The 18,664-nt window shown below is 42.2% G+C and overlaps 1 protein-coding gene across 2 annotated transcripts; it reads right to left on the bottom strand.

The window, feature by feature from the left end:
• Positions 1-12,543: 12,543 nt before the first annotated feature.
• On the bottom strand, positions 12,544-18,657 carry LOC139345449 (uncharacterized). 2 transcript variants are annotated; one of them, XM_070984034.1, is made up of 6 exons: positions 18,564-18,657; positions 15,753-15,834; positions 15,550-15,660; positions 14,291-14,347; positions 13,823-13,993; positions 12,544-13,444 (listed from the first exon to the last, which is right to left on the bottom strand). In XM_070984034.1, exons 2-6 carry the CDS (start codon positions 15,828-15,830, stop codon positions 13,337-13,339), a joined length of 525 nt encoding a protein of 174 aa, XP_070840135.1. In that variant the 5' UTR covers positions 15,831-15,834; positions 18,564-18,657; the 3' UTR covers positions 12,544-13,336. The 2 variants fall into 2 exon arrangements, with proteins under 2 accessions (XP_070840135.1, XP_070840144.1); XM_070984043.1 differs by lacking the exon at positions 18,564-18,657 and adding an exon at positions 16,296-16,368.
• Between the last annotated feature and the right edge of the window lie 7 nt (positions 18,658-18,664).

The following is an 18,664-nucleotide window of genomic DNA, read 5'->3' as shown; positions in this document are numbered from 1 at the left end:
TCCGTTCCCGCATCAGCACAGGAACAGCACAGGAACAGCTTCTTCCCCAGAGCTGTTACCCTGCTGAACTCTCTGTGTTGCACTCTGACGATGACGATAAAGTTGAATCTAATCTAAAATAGGCATTAATTACCAGGTCAAATGACTCCACAGTAGTCAGGTATATTTATCGGCTCCAGCTCCCTGGGTGGGCACAATAATTTTTACACTTTTGAGTTGTGGACATTGGCACGTAAATAGGTTGTTTGCAGTCATGTCACTTTAAATTCAGACGGAGAGCTGGAAGTGAAAACTGCAATGGACGAGATGAATATACAACATCAGGAAGATAAGAGCCTTACCTGTTTCAGCATACAACACAACTCCTAGTACAAGCGCTGGTGCTATCACACCTTGACTCTTGTAATTCCTTACTGGCAGGGCTCCCAACATGTTTACTAAAACCTTTACAGATGGTACAGAATGCAGCGGCTCGCCTGGTATTTAACCAGTCCAAACAAGCGCATGTCACTCCACTGTTCATATCCCTCCACTGGCTCCCAGTTGCTGCCCGCATCAAGTATAAGTCCTTGATGCTTGCATACAAACTTCCACCAAAATTAAATTATGAGAGAAAGGTACACACTAAAAATCTGACCATATGTTGGATGTGACCCTCATGTTATGAGGAGGAGCGATTTTTCAACTGAACTGAAAGTTCTGCCTGTGACTGAGGCAGTAGATATAACCAAATACCTGATTCTTCAGACATCTGTAGAATCTAGAAAACACATGAAAACATACAAAAGTATGGAGGCACACAACTTTCTTGTTAGCGGTTCGGTCCACAAACTCAGTACCAAAGTGCTCCAGGATGACTGTTGTTTGGATTTTTCAAGGGTGAGTACCTTCTTGTCCTGAAGATTAACCAAGCAGCAAACTTTCAGTGCTGCGGTGCTGAATGTTGACATTTACATTACAGTAGTTTGCCAGGGGGCGGCACGATGTGCCAGCAGGTACTGCGCGTGCCTCACAGCAAGAAGGTCGCCGGTTCGATCCCCAGGTCTGTGCGAAGTTTGCATGTTCTTCCCATGCTTGCGTGGGTTCTCTCTGGGCACTCTGGCTTCCTCCCACAGACCAAAAACATGCTCATTGGGTTAATTGGTGACTGTAAAATTGCCCGTAGGTGTGAGCGTGAGCGTGAATGGTTGTCTGTCTCTATATTGCCCTGCGATCGACTGCCGACCGGTCCAGGGTGTACCCCGGTTGGGGTACAGCTGGGATAGGCTGCAGCCCCCCTGCAACCCCAAAAGGGACAGTCGGGTAGAGAAAATGGATGGCTAAGTTTGCCAGGTTAACCACTCACAAAGGTCCAATGAAATGCCACCAAAGACGTGGATCATCACAAAACAAGATGGGGGCTCTATTTTCGTCCCACCGCTGGCATGGCACAGGGTGCGCACCCCGCGCAGTGGTATTTTTGTACAGTGCAGGTGGGCAGGCGGCCGTGCAGCGCACTTGGTATTTTGGTAAACCGGGGCACACAGAGGTACGCCAGGATGGGTATTGCGGCGCAGTAAGGGGAGTTGTTGGCATAATTAGCCGACGGATTTGTATTTTCGGTCTATTTTGGTCCACGCAGCGTAAAAGTGCGCTGAAAGCTCGCCACCCCAGACCTGGTCTACTCTGTGCGCCAGTGGATTTTTGTAAACCGGCAGAGCCGTGCGTCCACGTCACCAATACCTCACAGACAGGTCTCCAGTGTCTGGCATTTCACTGCGATCAATACTTAGCAACAGCTACGATTCAATGCAACTATCTGAGTCAGTGCAACCGAGAAGTAGAATCACTCAGAGTCCTGATAGCAGTTCACTATCAACCCAGGATTTATCTCTACATTTTCTGGGACTGAAATGCTTATCACCTCATCTTGTCACCATATCAACACACGGTACTCAAAACAACTCCCAAAGTACTCAAATTTCAAAGAGTATTAACGTTTTCTATATATATGAAATCAATTGAACCCAAAATCTCCCACTTTAAAAAGGGGTATTTCTTTCATAAACAAATAAAAGAAAAGGAAAGGGAAAAATCACCTTTCATTCTTTTAGAAAAGTCTCTAAATTGTCTTTGCAAAATACAAAAAAAATAAAGTTCTGGCCAGCGAAAAGAAAAAAAAAATAGAGCGCTCTTTTATTTATGTGCGTGTATGTGTATGTGCAGGGGGCTGGGGTAATGTGTCTGTGTGGTTGCCTGGGCAACAGTCAACGCACGATGGGAAGGGAAGACGACGGGCAGCGAACGTCCTCCTCTGCAAGTCACTCGGCCTCAGCACCTCAGCAGCTCAGCAGTCTCTCTCTCCGTGCCTCCTCAAGTCCACAGTCGCTGATAGAACCCGTTTCCCCTCTGGTGGCTAGCATGGAAAAACATCACTGTATGAGTCACTCTCAGTGGAGCCCCACATGCGGCTGCAGCTACACCCCTCTGAGCCCGCGAATTCCCCACACCCAACATATCACCAAGCTTTTCACATCATATAAAATATTACCCAACAGCACATAAGAAAAGAAAAAATGTACAGAACGACGCAACACTCAGCCTTAAAACATGGCTCGGGTTAGCAAATCAGTTACATTTATAACAGTTAGCAGGCATTTAGCACTGGCGATACACAACGTAAACAAATCAATAATCTCAATTTTGGTCATGTAGCTCAACTTTCATATACACAACACCTCAGTACAACTCCAATAACAGTACACATTAACAGGGCTGCCAACTTTTCAAAAAACCTTGGAGTGAGATTTGGTTGAGCCAACCAAAATTTTGCCGCATACATGATGGGAAGACATAAGACACAGCATAGCTCATTTTGTGCATGTTTAATCAAACAATACAATAATATGATCTAACAGATTAGCCTACACAACAGTATATAAAGTAGTTAAAATTATCTCAACCTTAAACATCTACAATAGTAAAACAAAACATGGACTGCCAGCATTATAGCACCCCCTCCAAGCGCCATGCATCAGCCAGACCATTATACATAATTCCATTGTTTGTGCTCAGCACACCAAGACTGCATTTTTTCATACCAGAAATTATGATAAATCAACAAAATATCACAGCCTAGAGCAGGATCACAAACTTTTCAATGTCTAATGTCAATTTAGTAGTAGGCTTTTTTATTTGTTCATTTTATTTTATTTGTTTACCGCTGCTTCACATCCCCCATTAAAAAGAATTATTTGCTAAAATACACTCTATAATAATAGATAATATGAAACATTTATTCTACTATATCATCATCATATCATAGCATGTGCTATATTAGTCTTAAGATTTAATTTTCATGTGGGAAAAAAAAAAATCATAGCCATTAAAAACAACCCTGCAAAATGTATCATCTTTCAACTGCAGTCTGACGGCTGTGGCGGTCAGAGGTATATGCTCAGAAATCTTTTGTGCTTTATTTAAGCACCTTATAAGCTTAAAAAAAACTACAAAATACATATTTAGGAAAAGTCAGAGAATGACAGGCTTGTAGTTTTTAAAACAAAGTAATTTGGATTATAAAGGCAGTTCTAGTGTTAAAGCAGCAATAATATTAATCCTGTATAATCACAAAGACAGAGAGGGAGCATTTTACTGTACAATGAGTGCTTTTACTTTTGATACTTTTAAGTACATTTTGCTGATACATACTTTTACTTAAGTTTTTCAATGCAGGACTTGTGGACTGTTTTCACAGTGGTATAGTACTTTTATTCATCTAGCTTAAATGAGGGAACGTTTTGGTATCTCCTGCGCTGAGTGCAGTATGTAGCTTTTTTTCTTAATATGGAACTTTAGGGGCTCCTTAAGATGCACATGTACATAGGAAAACAAAGGTTTTACTGTCGTCCATGACTGTTCAACATATCAAAATAGGAGGTGCTATCCAGTGCCGCTTGCTGATTGGACAAAATTAAGCTAGCTGGTGTGGCAATATACTAATTAAACATTTAATCCTCAAAAAAATGTTCATGAAACGCTCGAAATGCCTTTAAATGTTTTCACAGCACACACCGAATCACAAAATGTTATTTAAAGCTTAAGGGTATAAATACTCAACAATACATACGTAGAGTTGGGCGGTATCCAAATTTTGATACTGTCAAACTTTCCCCACATTTTCCCGGTATACGGTATTACCGCGACTAATCAAAAATCACTTTGCAGGGCAGCGTGACATGCGCGCAGTTCAGACGGTCAATGCTCACGTGAAGAAGCACCAGTCCTAACTTGTAGCATACCAGAATGACGGGGAGAAACTCAGTTAAAAGCCTCTACCAAGCGTTGGAACCCAAAGGAAACATAATTCATACCCCACGAAATTATATGTGCAATACGTGTAATTATATGTGCATCATGTAACGAAAGCACGAAAACAGCGCACGTCAAAGGCACTGTATCTGCTGATTTCACCACTTCACGCAGACCACAAAAGCCCGGTATCATATGAAAGCAGACAGTCTGATGATCACGAAGATGTCTGCCTCCACACTGTGCGACGATAACTCGGCGAGCTAGCAGCCAAAGAGTACCAGAAAAAAAACTTCGCTAAATCATAAAGTATGTTTTACCTTTGCTGTTTTGTGGTCAAAAGTTATATTCCAGCCGGAAAAAACGTTGCTAATGTCTCCTCCTATGACTCTGCGTTAGTTTGAGATCAATCACGAAGGTCCTGCTTGTTTACATAAAGAGGAGGTGGTATCTTCATGCAATAACCTATCTCTGGGGTTATTTCCTGCTGGATGGTCATTGGTGTTTCTATGGTGAATGTGGGCGGGTCGCTGAGCTATTGACCAGCGTAACCACGCAGGTAGTTTCAGCGCTCCGTTTCATGAACGGACAGAGCGCTCACAGAGGACTCTGCTGAGCAGCCCGAAGTGTTATTTTACTGTTTTATTTGCATTTCGTCCTTTTACGAGAGCTAGTAACAATAGCAAGCAGATAAAAGGCTGAAAAAGTATTTTCAACAGAGGAGTTTCTCCGTATGCTTGGACGAGATAACGGTACTCTGCTCAGACTCGCCCATATGAGCGCCTGGACATACCTGTGTTAAAACATCTGTAAAACTGCTCAGGTTCTTTTTGTAGCATGTACTTTTGCACAGTCACCTTTTTCTCGAGTAAAAATTCAACCAGATACATTGAACGGAGTGGACTTCATTTTTCTTATGACGATGCTACAATTACGTTAGACCCCTATAGACCTATATGCACAGCATTTTTTTAATGATGGTAATGAAACTGATACCCTTGCTATTTTTAGATACAGCGGGATACCTTATTACCGGATTACCGCCCAATCCTACTGCAAAGGGGTAAATCACGGTCGGACACCTCTCTTGTGGTGATGATGCAATGAACTGGCCAAGAACTGTCGCGGCGGGCACGAGCCCATGACGCGCATGATGACGCCGGCTAAAAATAGTTTGGAAGGCACTCTAATGGGAATGAGTCAGACTAGTAGAGGATCTTTGCGCATATGCTTTCCACAAGCTCAGCCCCCCCACAGTCTCTGCAAGCATAACTAATCGATCACGAGTGGCTTCTCTCAGGCTCAACAGATAGATCACAGATAAACTAAGCTGTCATTTAACTGTTTTTAACCTTAAACATATAAAAAGGCTCTTGATGTGCATTTCAGCGTGAGAAATCGGAGGTGTGGCGTGAGAGCGTGTGACGCCAATCAAATGCGTGAGTCTCACGGCCAATGCGTGAGAGTTGGCAACACTGTAATCATTAAGTGTTAATGCTCAACTAGCATGGAAAAACATCACTGCATGAATCACTCTCGGTGGAGCCTCTGAACCCCACATGCAGCTGCAGCTACACCCCTCTGAGCCCGCAGCTACACCTCACTGAGCCCGCGAATTCCCCACTAGGGGCGGTATCGTAAACCAGTTGACTGTTGTGAGAACTGCCATCATGCGGTGCTTAAAGGGCAATGCACCCAAAACAAACCTGACAGAGGTACATTAAGGCTGAATCCCATTTCACCCCTTGGCCCTCCCCCTTGGCCCTACCCCTCCGTTTTGCGCGTTTACGTGGAGGGGTAGGGGTGTCCCAATTCCCATTATGACGGAGGGGTAGGGGAAGTGGTAGGGCTATGTACCCCTCCAAACGGAGATTTTTCCGAGGCACACTCCAAACGGAGGGGTACGACAAATTTCTCAGAATGCCTTGCAAGACCGGTATTTTCTCCATGAACGAAGTTTTAAAATGTACGAAAACCACTTTATTGTCTATTTTAACGTTGTTTCAATGTGTAGTGGTCATTTTCCTCGTAAAAACCCCCCCCGAAAAAAATCGATAGTAGTCAAGGCTTACGTGGTTACCGTTGCCAGGCTGAATGCCACTAGCGGTGCTCTGTGGGCAGCCCTGATGATAATCTGCAGTGATAACGTTATTAATAATAACTTTGGCAACCTCGCTGCTGGTATTCAGTTACATTGATAGCGTTGTGGGATACAACATGCAGGACTGTCATACACAAATCGAATGTGACGGTAGCATTAGCTTGTCGCATCTGCCTACGTAAGAGGCAGCGGCGACTACTGATGACGTACGCGATTGTCGAAGGGGTGTCCCAATTCGTAGGGGTTGACTTACGGCCCTACCCCTTGGCACTCCGTTTCAAGGGGCAAGGGACAAGGGGTAGGGCTAAGGGGTAGGGGTAGAAAAGAGAAATGGGATTCACGTAACTGCAGTTACTGCTGGGTTACATCCTCCCCCACTTAGACTGTGACGTCCCCGTCACTATTAATTACAGAATGTAGTACCCATGCAACTTGCTGCTGCAAAGACAAAAAAAAAAAAAAACCAATGCAACAGTGTTTGCCATAGACATAATATACGTAGGCTGAATCCCATTTCACCCCTTGGCCCTCCCCCTTGGCCCTACCCCTCCGTTTTGCGCGTTCACGTGGAGGGGTAGGGGTGTCCCAATTCCCATTATGACGGAGGGGTAGGGGGAAGTAGGGCTATGTACCCCTCCAAACGGAGATTTTTCCGAGGCACACTCCAAACAGAGGGGTACGACAGATTTCTCAGAATGCCTTGCAAGACCGGTATTTTCTCCATGAACGAAGTTTTAAAATGTACGAAAACCACTTTATTGTCTATTTTAACGTTGTTTCAATGTGTAGTGGTCATTTTCCTCGTAAAAAAAAACCCCGAAAAAAACCGACAGTAGTCAAGGCTTCAGTTACGTGGTTACCGTTGCCAGGCTGAATGCCACTAGCGGTGCTCTGTGGGCAGCCCTGATGATAATCTGCAGTGATAACGTTATTAATAATAACTTTGGCAACCTCGCTGCTGGTATTCAGTTACATTGATAGCGTTGTGGGATACAACATGCAGGACTGTCATACACAAATCGAATGTGACGGTAGCATTAGCTTGTCGCATCTGCCTACGTAAGAGGCAGCGGCGACTACTGATGACGTACGCGATTGTCGAAGGGGTGTCCCAATTCGTAGGGGTTGACTTTCGGCCCTACCCCTTGGCACTCCATTTCAAGGGGCAAGGGACAAGGGGTAGGGCTAAGGGGTAGGGGTAGAAAAGAGAAATGGGATTTACCCGTAGACGCCTCATTACGTGCTGGAGTGTAATCCAGCGTCGCCGCCATATTGGATGGGTCTCCGCCAGCACCAGAGCCAACTGAAGTCAACGTAAAGAGCGCAACAATGCCCCTATTTTATTTTTTTATTTTATTTTATTTAGCTTCCCAGCCCCACTTACAAGCTTAACAGGGTAGTGTAAGACGCTGGAATGACCTGGACTTTTAAAGCTAACTTTTCCAGGCCTTAAAAAAAAAGAAAGAAGGAAAAAATGTACTGAGCAGGAATATATGGGAGCTTTGTGTGTATGTGTGTGTTAAAATCAGTGTATATCACAAACATCAGCAGTTTCAGTCCAGGCTATTATGGAATCTTTGTCATCCTAAAGCTGTGAACAGTTGTTTAAATTTAGACACGTCAGGCCAGACGGTGTGTGTGTGTGTGTGTGTGTGTGTGTGTGTGTGTGTGTGTGTGTGTGTGTGTGTGTGTGTGTGTGAAAGCAGCAATGGACTGTGGGCTGACACACATGATGAGTTGGCCAAAAAGAAAAAACCTTCCTCATTTCGACAGTTTGTTTTGGTTTTATTCCAACACAAATGAGTATAAAAACTTAAAGTTTAATACGCATGTCAACAGGTTATGCGAGTTTTTGTGCATGTGTTGTGTGCGCGCGCGCATGCATGTGCCTGTGCTTAACTTTACACTAAATAAACTCAGCGCACAAAAACAAATGAAGAAATTCTTGTGTTATTGGTGTGTACAGAAGGGCCATGATTTGTGTGTGTGTGTGTGTGTGTGTGTGTGTGTGTGTGTGTGTGTGTGTGTGAGAGAGAGAGAGAGAGAGAGAGAGAGAGAGAGAGAGAGAGAGAGAGAGAGAGAGAGAAATCAAATGAACAATCAAACTATCTTTATTAAAATCTAAAATTAATTCATTTATACATTTATTAATGTGCCATACCATATGTCTGTATTATGGTATTATGCTCTTTAACAAAGACAAAGTATTTCAGCATGAAAGCATTTGTTTTTAATGTGTGACAGCATCCTGTATCATAGCTACATCTCTGACGTTTGTAACAAACCAAACCGTGTGAAAATCGGGTAAAAATTAGAGGAGTTATGATGATTATAGTAGCTGGACACACACCTTCCTCCGTAGAAATAAATGCACTGGGGACGCATAGAAGACCCATCCAAGATGGCGGCCGCGCTGAACGTCAGCTCCAATAGGAAGCGTCAGTCAATGAGGCGTCTACGTATATTATGTCTATGGTGTTTGCTGTGTGGGGGGACATACCCTGTGATGTTTATAATGTGCTCTAGCTCCTACTTGGTAGTTGCTAAGGTAAGCTGGTGGTACCCTTCGTCTCTGCGGCCTAACTTGTGCAGGAATAGGACTAACCTCTGTATCATTGTCTGATAGCTCTGTTCTGAAATAAATTCAGGGGCTTCAGGATTCAGAGAGTGTTCAACCTGAGATACAGTCTGTTCAAGAAGTTCAGGACTCAGAGTGTGTTCAACCTGAGATATAGTCTGTTCAGGAAGTTCAGGATCCACAAAAAACGAACCATCTGCATCACTCCCCTCATCAGGTGCCACAGCCACCTGCGGCTGAGTGACCTGCACATCTACTCCATCTTCCCGTGTTGCTCCAGGTAAGAACCCACAGGGAAGGAGTATGTCACGATGCAGAACTCGCTCTCTGCCCTCTCCTTTTTCAAGCTTTACAACATAGACAGGGATACTCTCATCAGGCTGTTTGACAACGACATGAACAGTAAATTCCCACTTATTAGGGATTTTGTGCTTCTTTCTGAGACTCAGGTTTCTCACAAGAACTGTGTCTCCTACTTCCAACAGCAGGGCAGTCACTTTAGCATCCCAGCGTCTTTTGTTCAACAACTGCCTTTTTTCTGCATTTCTTGACGCTTGCTTGTATGCATGTCTGAGTCTTTTCTTTAGGTCTCGCACATACTATGAGTGTGTTTTGGAATTGTGGCCGGGAGGGCTGATGCCAAAGGAAAGGTCAAGGCGCGGCTCCCTTCCAAACATTAGAAGAAAAGGGGCTTCTTTAGTCACATCATACTTAGTACAATTATAGGCATGTACGAGGGGCCTGACATATTTCCTCCATTCCTCTTTCTTTTTCTCCTCCAGCCTTCCCAAAAGATCCAGCAACGTTCTATTAAATCTTTCCACTGGATTCCCTCTCGGGTGGTAGGGAGTTGTGCGAGATTTTGAGATTCCAGCGTGCTTACAAAGCTCTGCTACAAGTTCTGACTCAAAGCACGCTCCCTGATCACTATGCAGTCTGCGAGGGAACCTATAATGACTAATAAAGTTCTCCCATAACACTGTGGCAACAGTCTTTGCTGTTTGATCTCTTGTTGGATACACCTGTGCGTATTTTGTATAGTGATCAGTTACTACTAGTATGTTCCTGGTGTCTCTTGCGTCAGGTTCTAGTGTCAAAAAATCAATGCAAACTAATTCTAAGGGACCACTGACCTTGATGTTAACCAGTTTGGACACCTTTTGAACTCTAGCTTTATGTCTCACACATCTTTCACAGTTTTTACACATAGTTTCAATGTACTTTGCCATTTTTGGCCAGAAGAACCGGGCTCTGGCTAGCTCTAGTGTTTTTTTAATGCCCATATGGCCTACTTCATCATGAACGCCTTGAAAAGCTCTATCTCTGTGGCTACTGGGCACGACTTGCTCTTCCTCTCTCACCCAACCGGTCGAGGCAGATGGCCGCCCACCCAGAGTCTGGTTCTGCCCGAGGTTTCTGCCTGTTAAAAAGAAGTTTTTCCTCGCCACTGTCGCCAAGTGCTTGTTCATGGGGGAATTGTTGGTTCTCTGTAGATAAAAGAGCTTGTTCTGTACCAGCTCTATATGGAAAGTGTCCTGAGACAACTTCTGTTGTGATTTGGCGCTATACAAATAAAATTGAATTGAATTGAATTGAATTGAATTGAATTGAATTGAATTGAATTGAATTGAATTGAATTGAATTGAACTGACAAGCTGATGAAACGCTTCACCTCTTTGACTGAAAACTTTACGGAACAATACACCATCTGCCATGGGTTACATCAGCACATACAGTCAGACCTAAATTTATATATTTTGATCAGTATCTCGTCTGACGACATCGCGCAATGGTCACTCACCCTGACCGAATGTACACAGGTGAATCAAGGATGCAAACTGATCAATTAACGTCACTGTGCCAACCAGAAACAGCCGTGGCATCCTATAGAGCATATATATTGCATCTATCTCAGAGCACTCGAGAGACGGAGAGTCAGACACACGGAAAAAAACATAAGTGATGATCGTTGTCCGCTATTGCCCATGTCATTTCATTCCAAATACAAAAGTTATCATTGTAATGCTTAACCTTATCTACAAAGATGGAGTACATCATTGTTTTAAGGAGGATGAGGAGGAGTACAGGTGGGCCACGAGAATAACGCCTTCAACACTGTAGGCTATGCAGTTTTCTTTAATCATCTACTCTTTTACATGTCATAGGAACAAATGACATCTGCCAAGGGAGGTCATCAACGTGGTAGCGCACATCGTGGCCTCCGATGCGCACCCCGGCTGTGCTCTCCCGGTCGCGGTAAGGGTGACAGTGGCTCTGACCTGGTCTTTTCAACATGCTGTGGCCTCAGTGGTGGGGATCAGTCAGTCTGCTGTCTGCTCAGCTATACATGCAGTTTCCTCTAGTCTAGTCCGACATGCAAATGAGCACATCATTTTGGCTGCAACACCTGAGAGCCAGCTGGAAACTGAGCAAGGGTTCTGGTTGAAATTTGGATTCCCCGGGTCCTGGGAGCAATCGACTGCACTTGTGCTTGTATGCATGTCTGCAGCTTTTCCCTTCTCTTCTTATTTTGTCTTTGCGTTTACTTTTCCCTTTGTCTCCTGTCTGCCTCTCCCGTCTTTTGTATGTGTATATTTTACTGAAAGGCATGGCTGGCAGGTCAAGCCTTCTTCTCTTCTGTCCACACCTGACACCAATCATTCAACCAAGACTTTCCTGCTGCCACAGTATATAAGCACCGGCCTTCCACCCAGTATTCGTCAAATTGTCAGGTTATCTTTGTGGTAACAACTAAGACTCCAAAGATCACTTATGCTACCTGCTTTCTTGACTCCTGTCTTTTTGTGCCCAGGCACCTACCTTCATGCTCCAGCTAACGCCCTGTCAGTCTGTGTCGTGAGTAAACCGGAAGTGGACTCTCTCCCTGCCTCTTCACTCTCAGTCGATTCAGTGTGTTAAACTCAAAAACTAGACTTTTGCAAAGTTTTGAACCATTTATTAAACATTTACCCTTTTTCACATATCCCTGCCTCCATGTCTGAGTTTCAGCGTTATGGTCTGTTTGCTCCAGTACAAAAGCGTAACTGTATTTTTCTTTTTATTGAAGAAAATAGGTCCAAGAATATTTCCTTTCTTTACCTTTCCTGAGTTTATTTTATTTATTTGATTCAAAAAGTGAAGAGAGCTGTGAGCCAAATTCACCACTCGCAGACATCTCCGAGCTAAAACCACAGGGGGTAATACCATCAGACTACTTCCTCTTAAGTACAAACAGGTAATATGGGACAGGATCGGCTGCAGCTAGCAGGTTAGCATGCTAACTTTGGACGATATCTCTACAATAAAACACAGACTTTTTTTTTAACATAACATCTGACCTTTTATTGTTCTGTTGATAATTTTACTTAATGTTTAAGCACTTTAAACTATAATTCTGGTCATATCATTACATCTTTAACATGGTGGAGACATGAAACATCAGTCTTACCACTTCTTTTGACCTCATAGCATTGTTAAGTCACAAAGGCAGCAGTAAAATAAGTTACTTACTTTTTTTTCTTTTTTTTTACAAAAAAGATCAAAACATCAAAACATAACTTAAACAAATTATCAAAATGAAACAATAAAAACTGTTTTATTGAGACCCATACTGATTGGGACATTTTACAGTGTACAAATCAACACCAGTGCTCATCCATCTTGGTGGACAAATTCGGCTTCTAAATTACATCAAACTTACTTTCACATTCTGTACTGACAGATATCTGCAGCAAGCTGATATTGGACAATATACCAACTATCAGTTCAGCTCGCATATTGGTAATGATATGAAAAGAACATTATTGTGTATTTTCTATCCATCCATCCATTATCTATACCGCCTATCCCTTTCGGGGTTGCGGGGGGCTGGAGCCTATCCCAGCTACAATGGGCGAGAGGCGGGGTACACCCTGAACCGGTCGCCAGCCGATTGCAGGGCCACATGCAAAGACAGACAAACATTCACACTCACACTCACACCTACGGACAATTTAGAGTCATCAATTAACCTAATGAGCATGTTTTTGGTCTGTGGGAGGAAGCCGGAGTACCCGGAGAGAACCCACGCATGCACGGGAAGAACATGCAAACTTCACACAGAAAGGCCCCGCCTGACCCGGGGATCGAACCGGCAACCTCCTTGCTGTGAGGCACGCGCACTACCTGCTGCGCCACCGTGCAGCCCGTGTATTTTCTAACTTATGCCATTTTTCAAAGTTTGGTGGTTGGTTGTTAAACTGGTGGTTAAATTCATTTATCAATTAAATGAATCAATTTATCTTCTTTTTATTTGTGGTTACAATATTTCATCACATTATTTATTGACTATAAACTCACAGCCATGTCATAGAATCTGTGTGTGTGTATTATTCCGTTTTGAGTGCTTTGAAGGCAGAGATAGACAGGAGGCAGTGCAAGACGACGGCACCACTGTCATAGAGCAGCAGCAGCAGTGTCACACTCCAGCAATAGGCCTGCAGGAGAAGAAAACACATCATACACTTACACTGATTGAAGTGATAAAGCTGCAGCTACAGTCTTCTACAATAAGCTACAATTCATTAAGATACACTGAATCTTCTCATGAGACAGGATTGTTCACTTTTCCTTGTCTGTTATGCCAGAAATCTGATGGTGCTGCAGTCTTTATTCTATTATGCATTTATTTCTCCTTATCATCATCATCATCATCATCATCATCATCATCATCATCATCATCATCATCATCATCACAATTATTCCATGTTTCCCATATCTCCATCCTTCCTAACCAGCACCATTAATCTCACCTCTCAATTCTGTTCTTTTTTTGACTTCACTTAAAAAAAGTTTGATGAAAACAATGCACTGACCGCCAATGCTTCCCCGGGACACCCATAATATGAACGTCTGTAGCCATCATAGTCATGAGGAATGGGCACACACAGCTCATTGCGTGCAATGCTGAGGCTGTAACAGTAGAGGAAGAATGCAAGCATTGCCCCCAGCAGGCCAACCATATTACTGCAGGCACAACCTCGAAGCTGTGGAGGGCAGCAGTCAAGATCCATCACTGTGAAGTTCATTTAAGCCTTGGGGTTGACTGAGGATTATCATATGGCTGTAATACTATTAGTTTGCATGCAGATTATACAGTGTAACACTTGCGTTAACATTTTTTTCCGGAATGTATTGTCTGACTTCCAGGATCTGTGACATTAAAAACCTTTAAGACTACAGTTTTCGGTTGCTGAACCGATCGAACAGTTCTATGGTGTTTGAGATATGTTTGGAGTAAAATCTCCCATGAGCATTTAGATTAGCTTGTTATGTGAATGTACCAGTAGTTTGCTGGGGTTCCTCTTACTGGCCATGGTGAATGATCCTCCTGCCACAATCTGAAACACACAAACAGTTTTGGACTTGAATGAGAGACGCTGCTGTTGTCAGAGCACGTGACATGAAGTCGAGAACCTTGTATTTCACAATGTGATCATTTTGCAGGTTCAAATAACTTCATTTGTTCAAGATCAATTGTCACTATATTTTTACTTATTTATTTTTTGTTGCAAGTCAATGTTGCACTAATAAAACAGTGACATGTACATATTTACACTGAAAGTGTTATTGGTGCCGTGACCCGACCCCTGATAAGCGGTTGAAGATGAGGATGGGGATGAGGAGGTGTTAGTGGTGGTTGTAATCATTCCACTCTTTGTATCTTCCATTGTGATATTGTTTTAGTATGATTACAGCCACCAATAACCCTTTCTTTCAGACTATATTCCAAGTATAGTCAAATAGGTTCCCTTATTTTTAAGTCAAGGATTATTGTCTGTTGTATCTGTACCGGTAGTTTTGTATTGATTGTCTCTCTCTCAGTACCTTGATATGTTGTATTTTGTCCTCAAATTCTATCTCTCCTATGTACTTGTTTTCTGTTTTGTTTTGCTTTTATTATGTATTATGACCCTTGTATGCCTCAGTGGCTCTTAACACCATGCCGGAGGACTACAGTTGGAAACTAGCCTTTGGCTAACACTGGCACATTTACAGTAATGTATGATTGATGTGCGCTGTCCTCTTTAAATAAACTTAAGAAAAGAAAAGAAAAATTATGGGTCATATCTATCATAACCACAATACACAATGTAATTGCTTTCCACATTACACTTGTATCATTATATAACACATTTTCAGATCTTGCATAAGGCCACACTGTAATTCAAAAAGATTGAGGTTAAATTCTGTATAAAAGGGGCTGAGCTGACAGTTACAGGTTGTTTCTTATCAGTCTGCTCAGTTGGAGGATTGAGTGACAAAGGTCTGCCAGATCAAGATCGAAGAATGTGTAAAGCTGTTTCCCTTACATTTAAGAGCTCTTATGGGTACACTGGGGTTAGATAGCACCCAAATTTTGGGTATATTTGGATGTCTTATTCTTTACTGATGATGAATTATGAATGAAAAGTTGTCTTATGCAAATGTAGACAATCTGCAAGAGCTCAGCACCTTTTGACCAGTTTTCATTATAAAAGCATCAGTCAGGCTTTTACTATTCTGTTTTAATAGTAAAAATAGGAATCAAGAGGATACATACTAAAATTCCTGAAACAAGTGGCAGTATGAAGAGTTTTGGCAGAGTTTCATCAGCATAAGCGAGCAGGACAGACAGCAGCACCTGGAACAGCCCCAACAGAATGGTCACCACCTACACAAACACAGAGATTTGGAATTACACTTCACTAAATAATAATTTATTGGAAGTTATACTTAGAATTCAAATTGTTGTCCTGATCTCACCGCAGCTGTTTCAGGGTCAAACCTGGTGGACAGTTGATGTAACCTGGTTTCAACTGCTGGCACCCTCTGAGAGGACATGTTGCTGCAAAACAGGAAACTTAAGTCGTAAATAACAGTAGAATGTATCTGAAGTGAAGAGGGGGTTCCCACTAACCCATTGGTGTTATAATCAAACCAACCTAATACCTCTCTAGATTTTGATCAATCTTAAAGTCACCTTCCACTCAAAAATATGTTTTTTCTTCTTGTTCATACAGTTGAATGTCTGAGCTTTACTGTGCAGAATCTGACACTAGAAGGCTGTTTTCACATTCATCTGCTGAAAGTGGAAGGTTGACTGTGAAATCAGACACTGAGAGATTGTGTGTACAAACTCCTGTAGTAGTGTGGCAAGATAGCAGCAGAGGATGGAGAGGCCTAGTTAGAGTACTACAATGCACATGTGCAGGGTAAATAGTGTATAGTCTACGTTATATAAACAGAGATACAGAGTAAATATTTTTCACAAATGCGGTATCAATGAAGTAGCTACTGAGTACTTACCAGTAGGTAGAAGGGAAGAGGGATGACGAATGGATATAAATGATTGGGTAACAAATTTGCTTTTAGGAGGGACCTGGAAATAAATTACACTGTAAATACTACTGAACCCATATTAAATAATAATAGGGTAATTACATCATAATTACTTAGTAAAACAGCAGCCACAAAAAACTTATTATAAGGGGGATCTAAAATATCTAAAGAAATCTTCTGAGTATTCCTCATTAATAACAATGATAAAGAGTAAATGTTACACCTCCAGTGAAAAAGGGGTCAACAAGCCCATAGACCCAGGACTCTATTTCAATGTTTTGTTCTGATGTTAGGGCACTGTTGAGGAAAGTAGCTGCCATTACCTCAGCTGGAATTCTTTTAGCATTCTTTATATCATTTACATCATGTTACATTGATTTGGCATAAGGTATGCACAAGAGAGTGGCTATAGCACTGATGTCTTAACTACACCGCCATGATTAAGAGTGTGTTGGATAATGTTGCATAGTAATCAGACATAGTGGCATGGATTTGATAGCATTATCTTCTGAGTGGTGGTCTGTACTGATTACCCTATGTAATGTAGGCACTATAACCGTATTGAACGCCTGTCAAAATGTTTACCTAAAGCCTACATTAAGTAGGTCAAGGTTATATGTTCCATCTGATTGTCCATACATTAAAATATGCATGTTAGAAAATGGTTTAGTTAACTTATTTTGACTGTGAGACAAAAGGAGAAATGTTATCATTAGACAATAATGTTTGAAAACTGCAAACCTCAATCAGAGAGAAAGAGGAGCAGACTGTCTAAAAAAAACCCTACTTGAATGGACCCAAAGAACAACAGAGACAGACCACATGATCATGAGACACACAACTGGAGAGGGCAAAAGACAGTGGGGAACCAATAAAGCTAAGTAGAATGTGAGGTGTATTTGTGCCAGTGCACTCATGTGTGTTTTGCTGTGTGCAGCTTATCTGTTTGCACAGGGAAGAAGGGATTGAGAAACAGGGAACAAAATGAGGTAGTGAAAGAGAGAAAAGGGAACAGAGAGAGAGAGAGAGAGAGAGAGAGAGAGAGTGTGTGTGTGTGTGTGTGTGTGTGTGTGTGTGTGTGTGTGTGTGTGTGTGTGTGTGTGTGTGTGTGTGTGTGTGTGTGTGTGTGTAGTTCATCAAAACCACATGTTAGAATCCTCTTAGGAAAGTCAGGAATGCTGCAGGATGAGAAGCAGATGTGGTGACAGGAGGAGGAAGGCAGGAAGAATAAGAAAGAAGTGGGGATGGGATGGGGGTCAGCGAGGGGAAAATTTTGTCTATAGAAACAAAGTAACCTATCTTTCTTTATGCACTAATTTTTCCATGTTTTGGTTAATTTAATGCATTTTCAAATTTTCAGTTACCATGCTGTTATCAATGTGCACGTTTTGATAAGTCAATTTGCTTTTGGATTTACATGGGAAGTGGGTCCCCATGTCCAGCAAAGATATGTATCATGTTTTCCCTATAAAGTGAGAGTATACATACAAGGTAATGGGAGATAGACAAGGAAAACTCTTTGCCTCACAAAGCAGCAGAATTTGTGAGAAATAAAGTTCTACTTTTTTCTGTACTGGTAGAGAAAGGCTCCAGGCATAGGCATTGTGCATTAAGGTACAGAGAGGGTACATAAAATTGCAGACAGGCTATAGACACAGGGCATACAGGTATAGGCCAGCTGAGTTTTGGGTACAGAAAGACAGACAGCACAGACAGAAGGCAGACAGGGTGCATAGAGAAGTTGTTTAATTTAATCAGGTTGTGATTTAATCAGGTTGGTGCGTGGTGCAACTTTTGAAATCAAATTTAAGTTGCTACTGGAGGCAAACACAACCATAATCAATAATACAACACAACTAAGGCAGAAAATCCCAGAAACAAGCAAGAAGTGAACCTGGCTGCAGCACAGGCCTGGCAAAGCTTCACCAGTGAAGGTACTCAGTGTCTTCTGGATACAATATCTGACACCAAAAATTTAATATGACAACTTAAGTTTATTACATTTTATCACCTAAATTGTGGCACAATTTAAAGTGTAATATTTTTATATCTTCTCATCTAATGTTCATGTAAACCCGCTACAATTAAAGGTGAAATTTGGCACTTCAAGTCCATTCCGTCAAAACAATAGAATAGCGTCAGTGTCTTTCTCGTAGGACCACTGATTGTTTTCTGTTTTACCTTATCAATATTTAAATAACAAAATAATGTCATATCGAGAAGTGGATTACTTACCTCGACAAAAGGTTTGCAAGTCCAGAGAAGCTTGAGTTGTCTTTAGATGATTCTCGTGCTGTATGTTACGCCGAGAAAACAATCTTGCCTTCAGACGAACT

The sequence above is a fragment of the Chaetodon trifascialis genome, chromosome 2, assembly GCF_039877785.1.
Source record: "Chaetodon trifascialis isolate fChaTrf1 chromosome 2, fChaTrf1.hap1, whole genome shotgun sequence".
NCBI classification, from domain to species: Eukaryota; Metazoa; Chordata; class Actinopteri; order Chaetodontiformes; family Chaetodontidae; genus Chaetodon; species Chaetodon trifascialis.
Note: the sequence above shows the minus strand (reverse complement) of the source record. Positions and strands in the feature narration are given on the sequence as shown.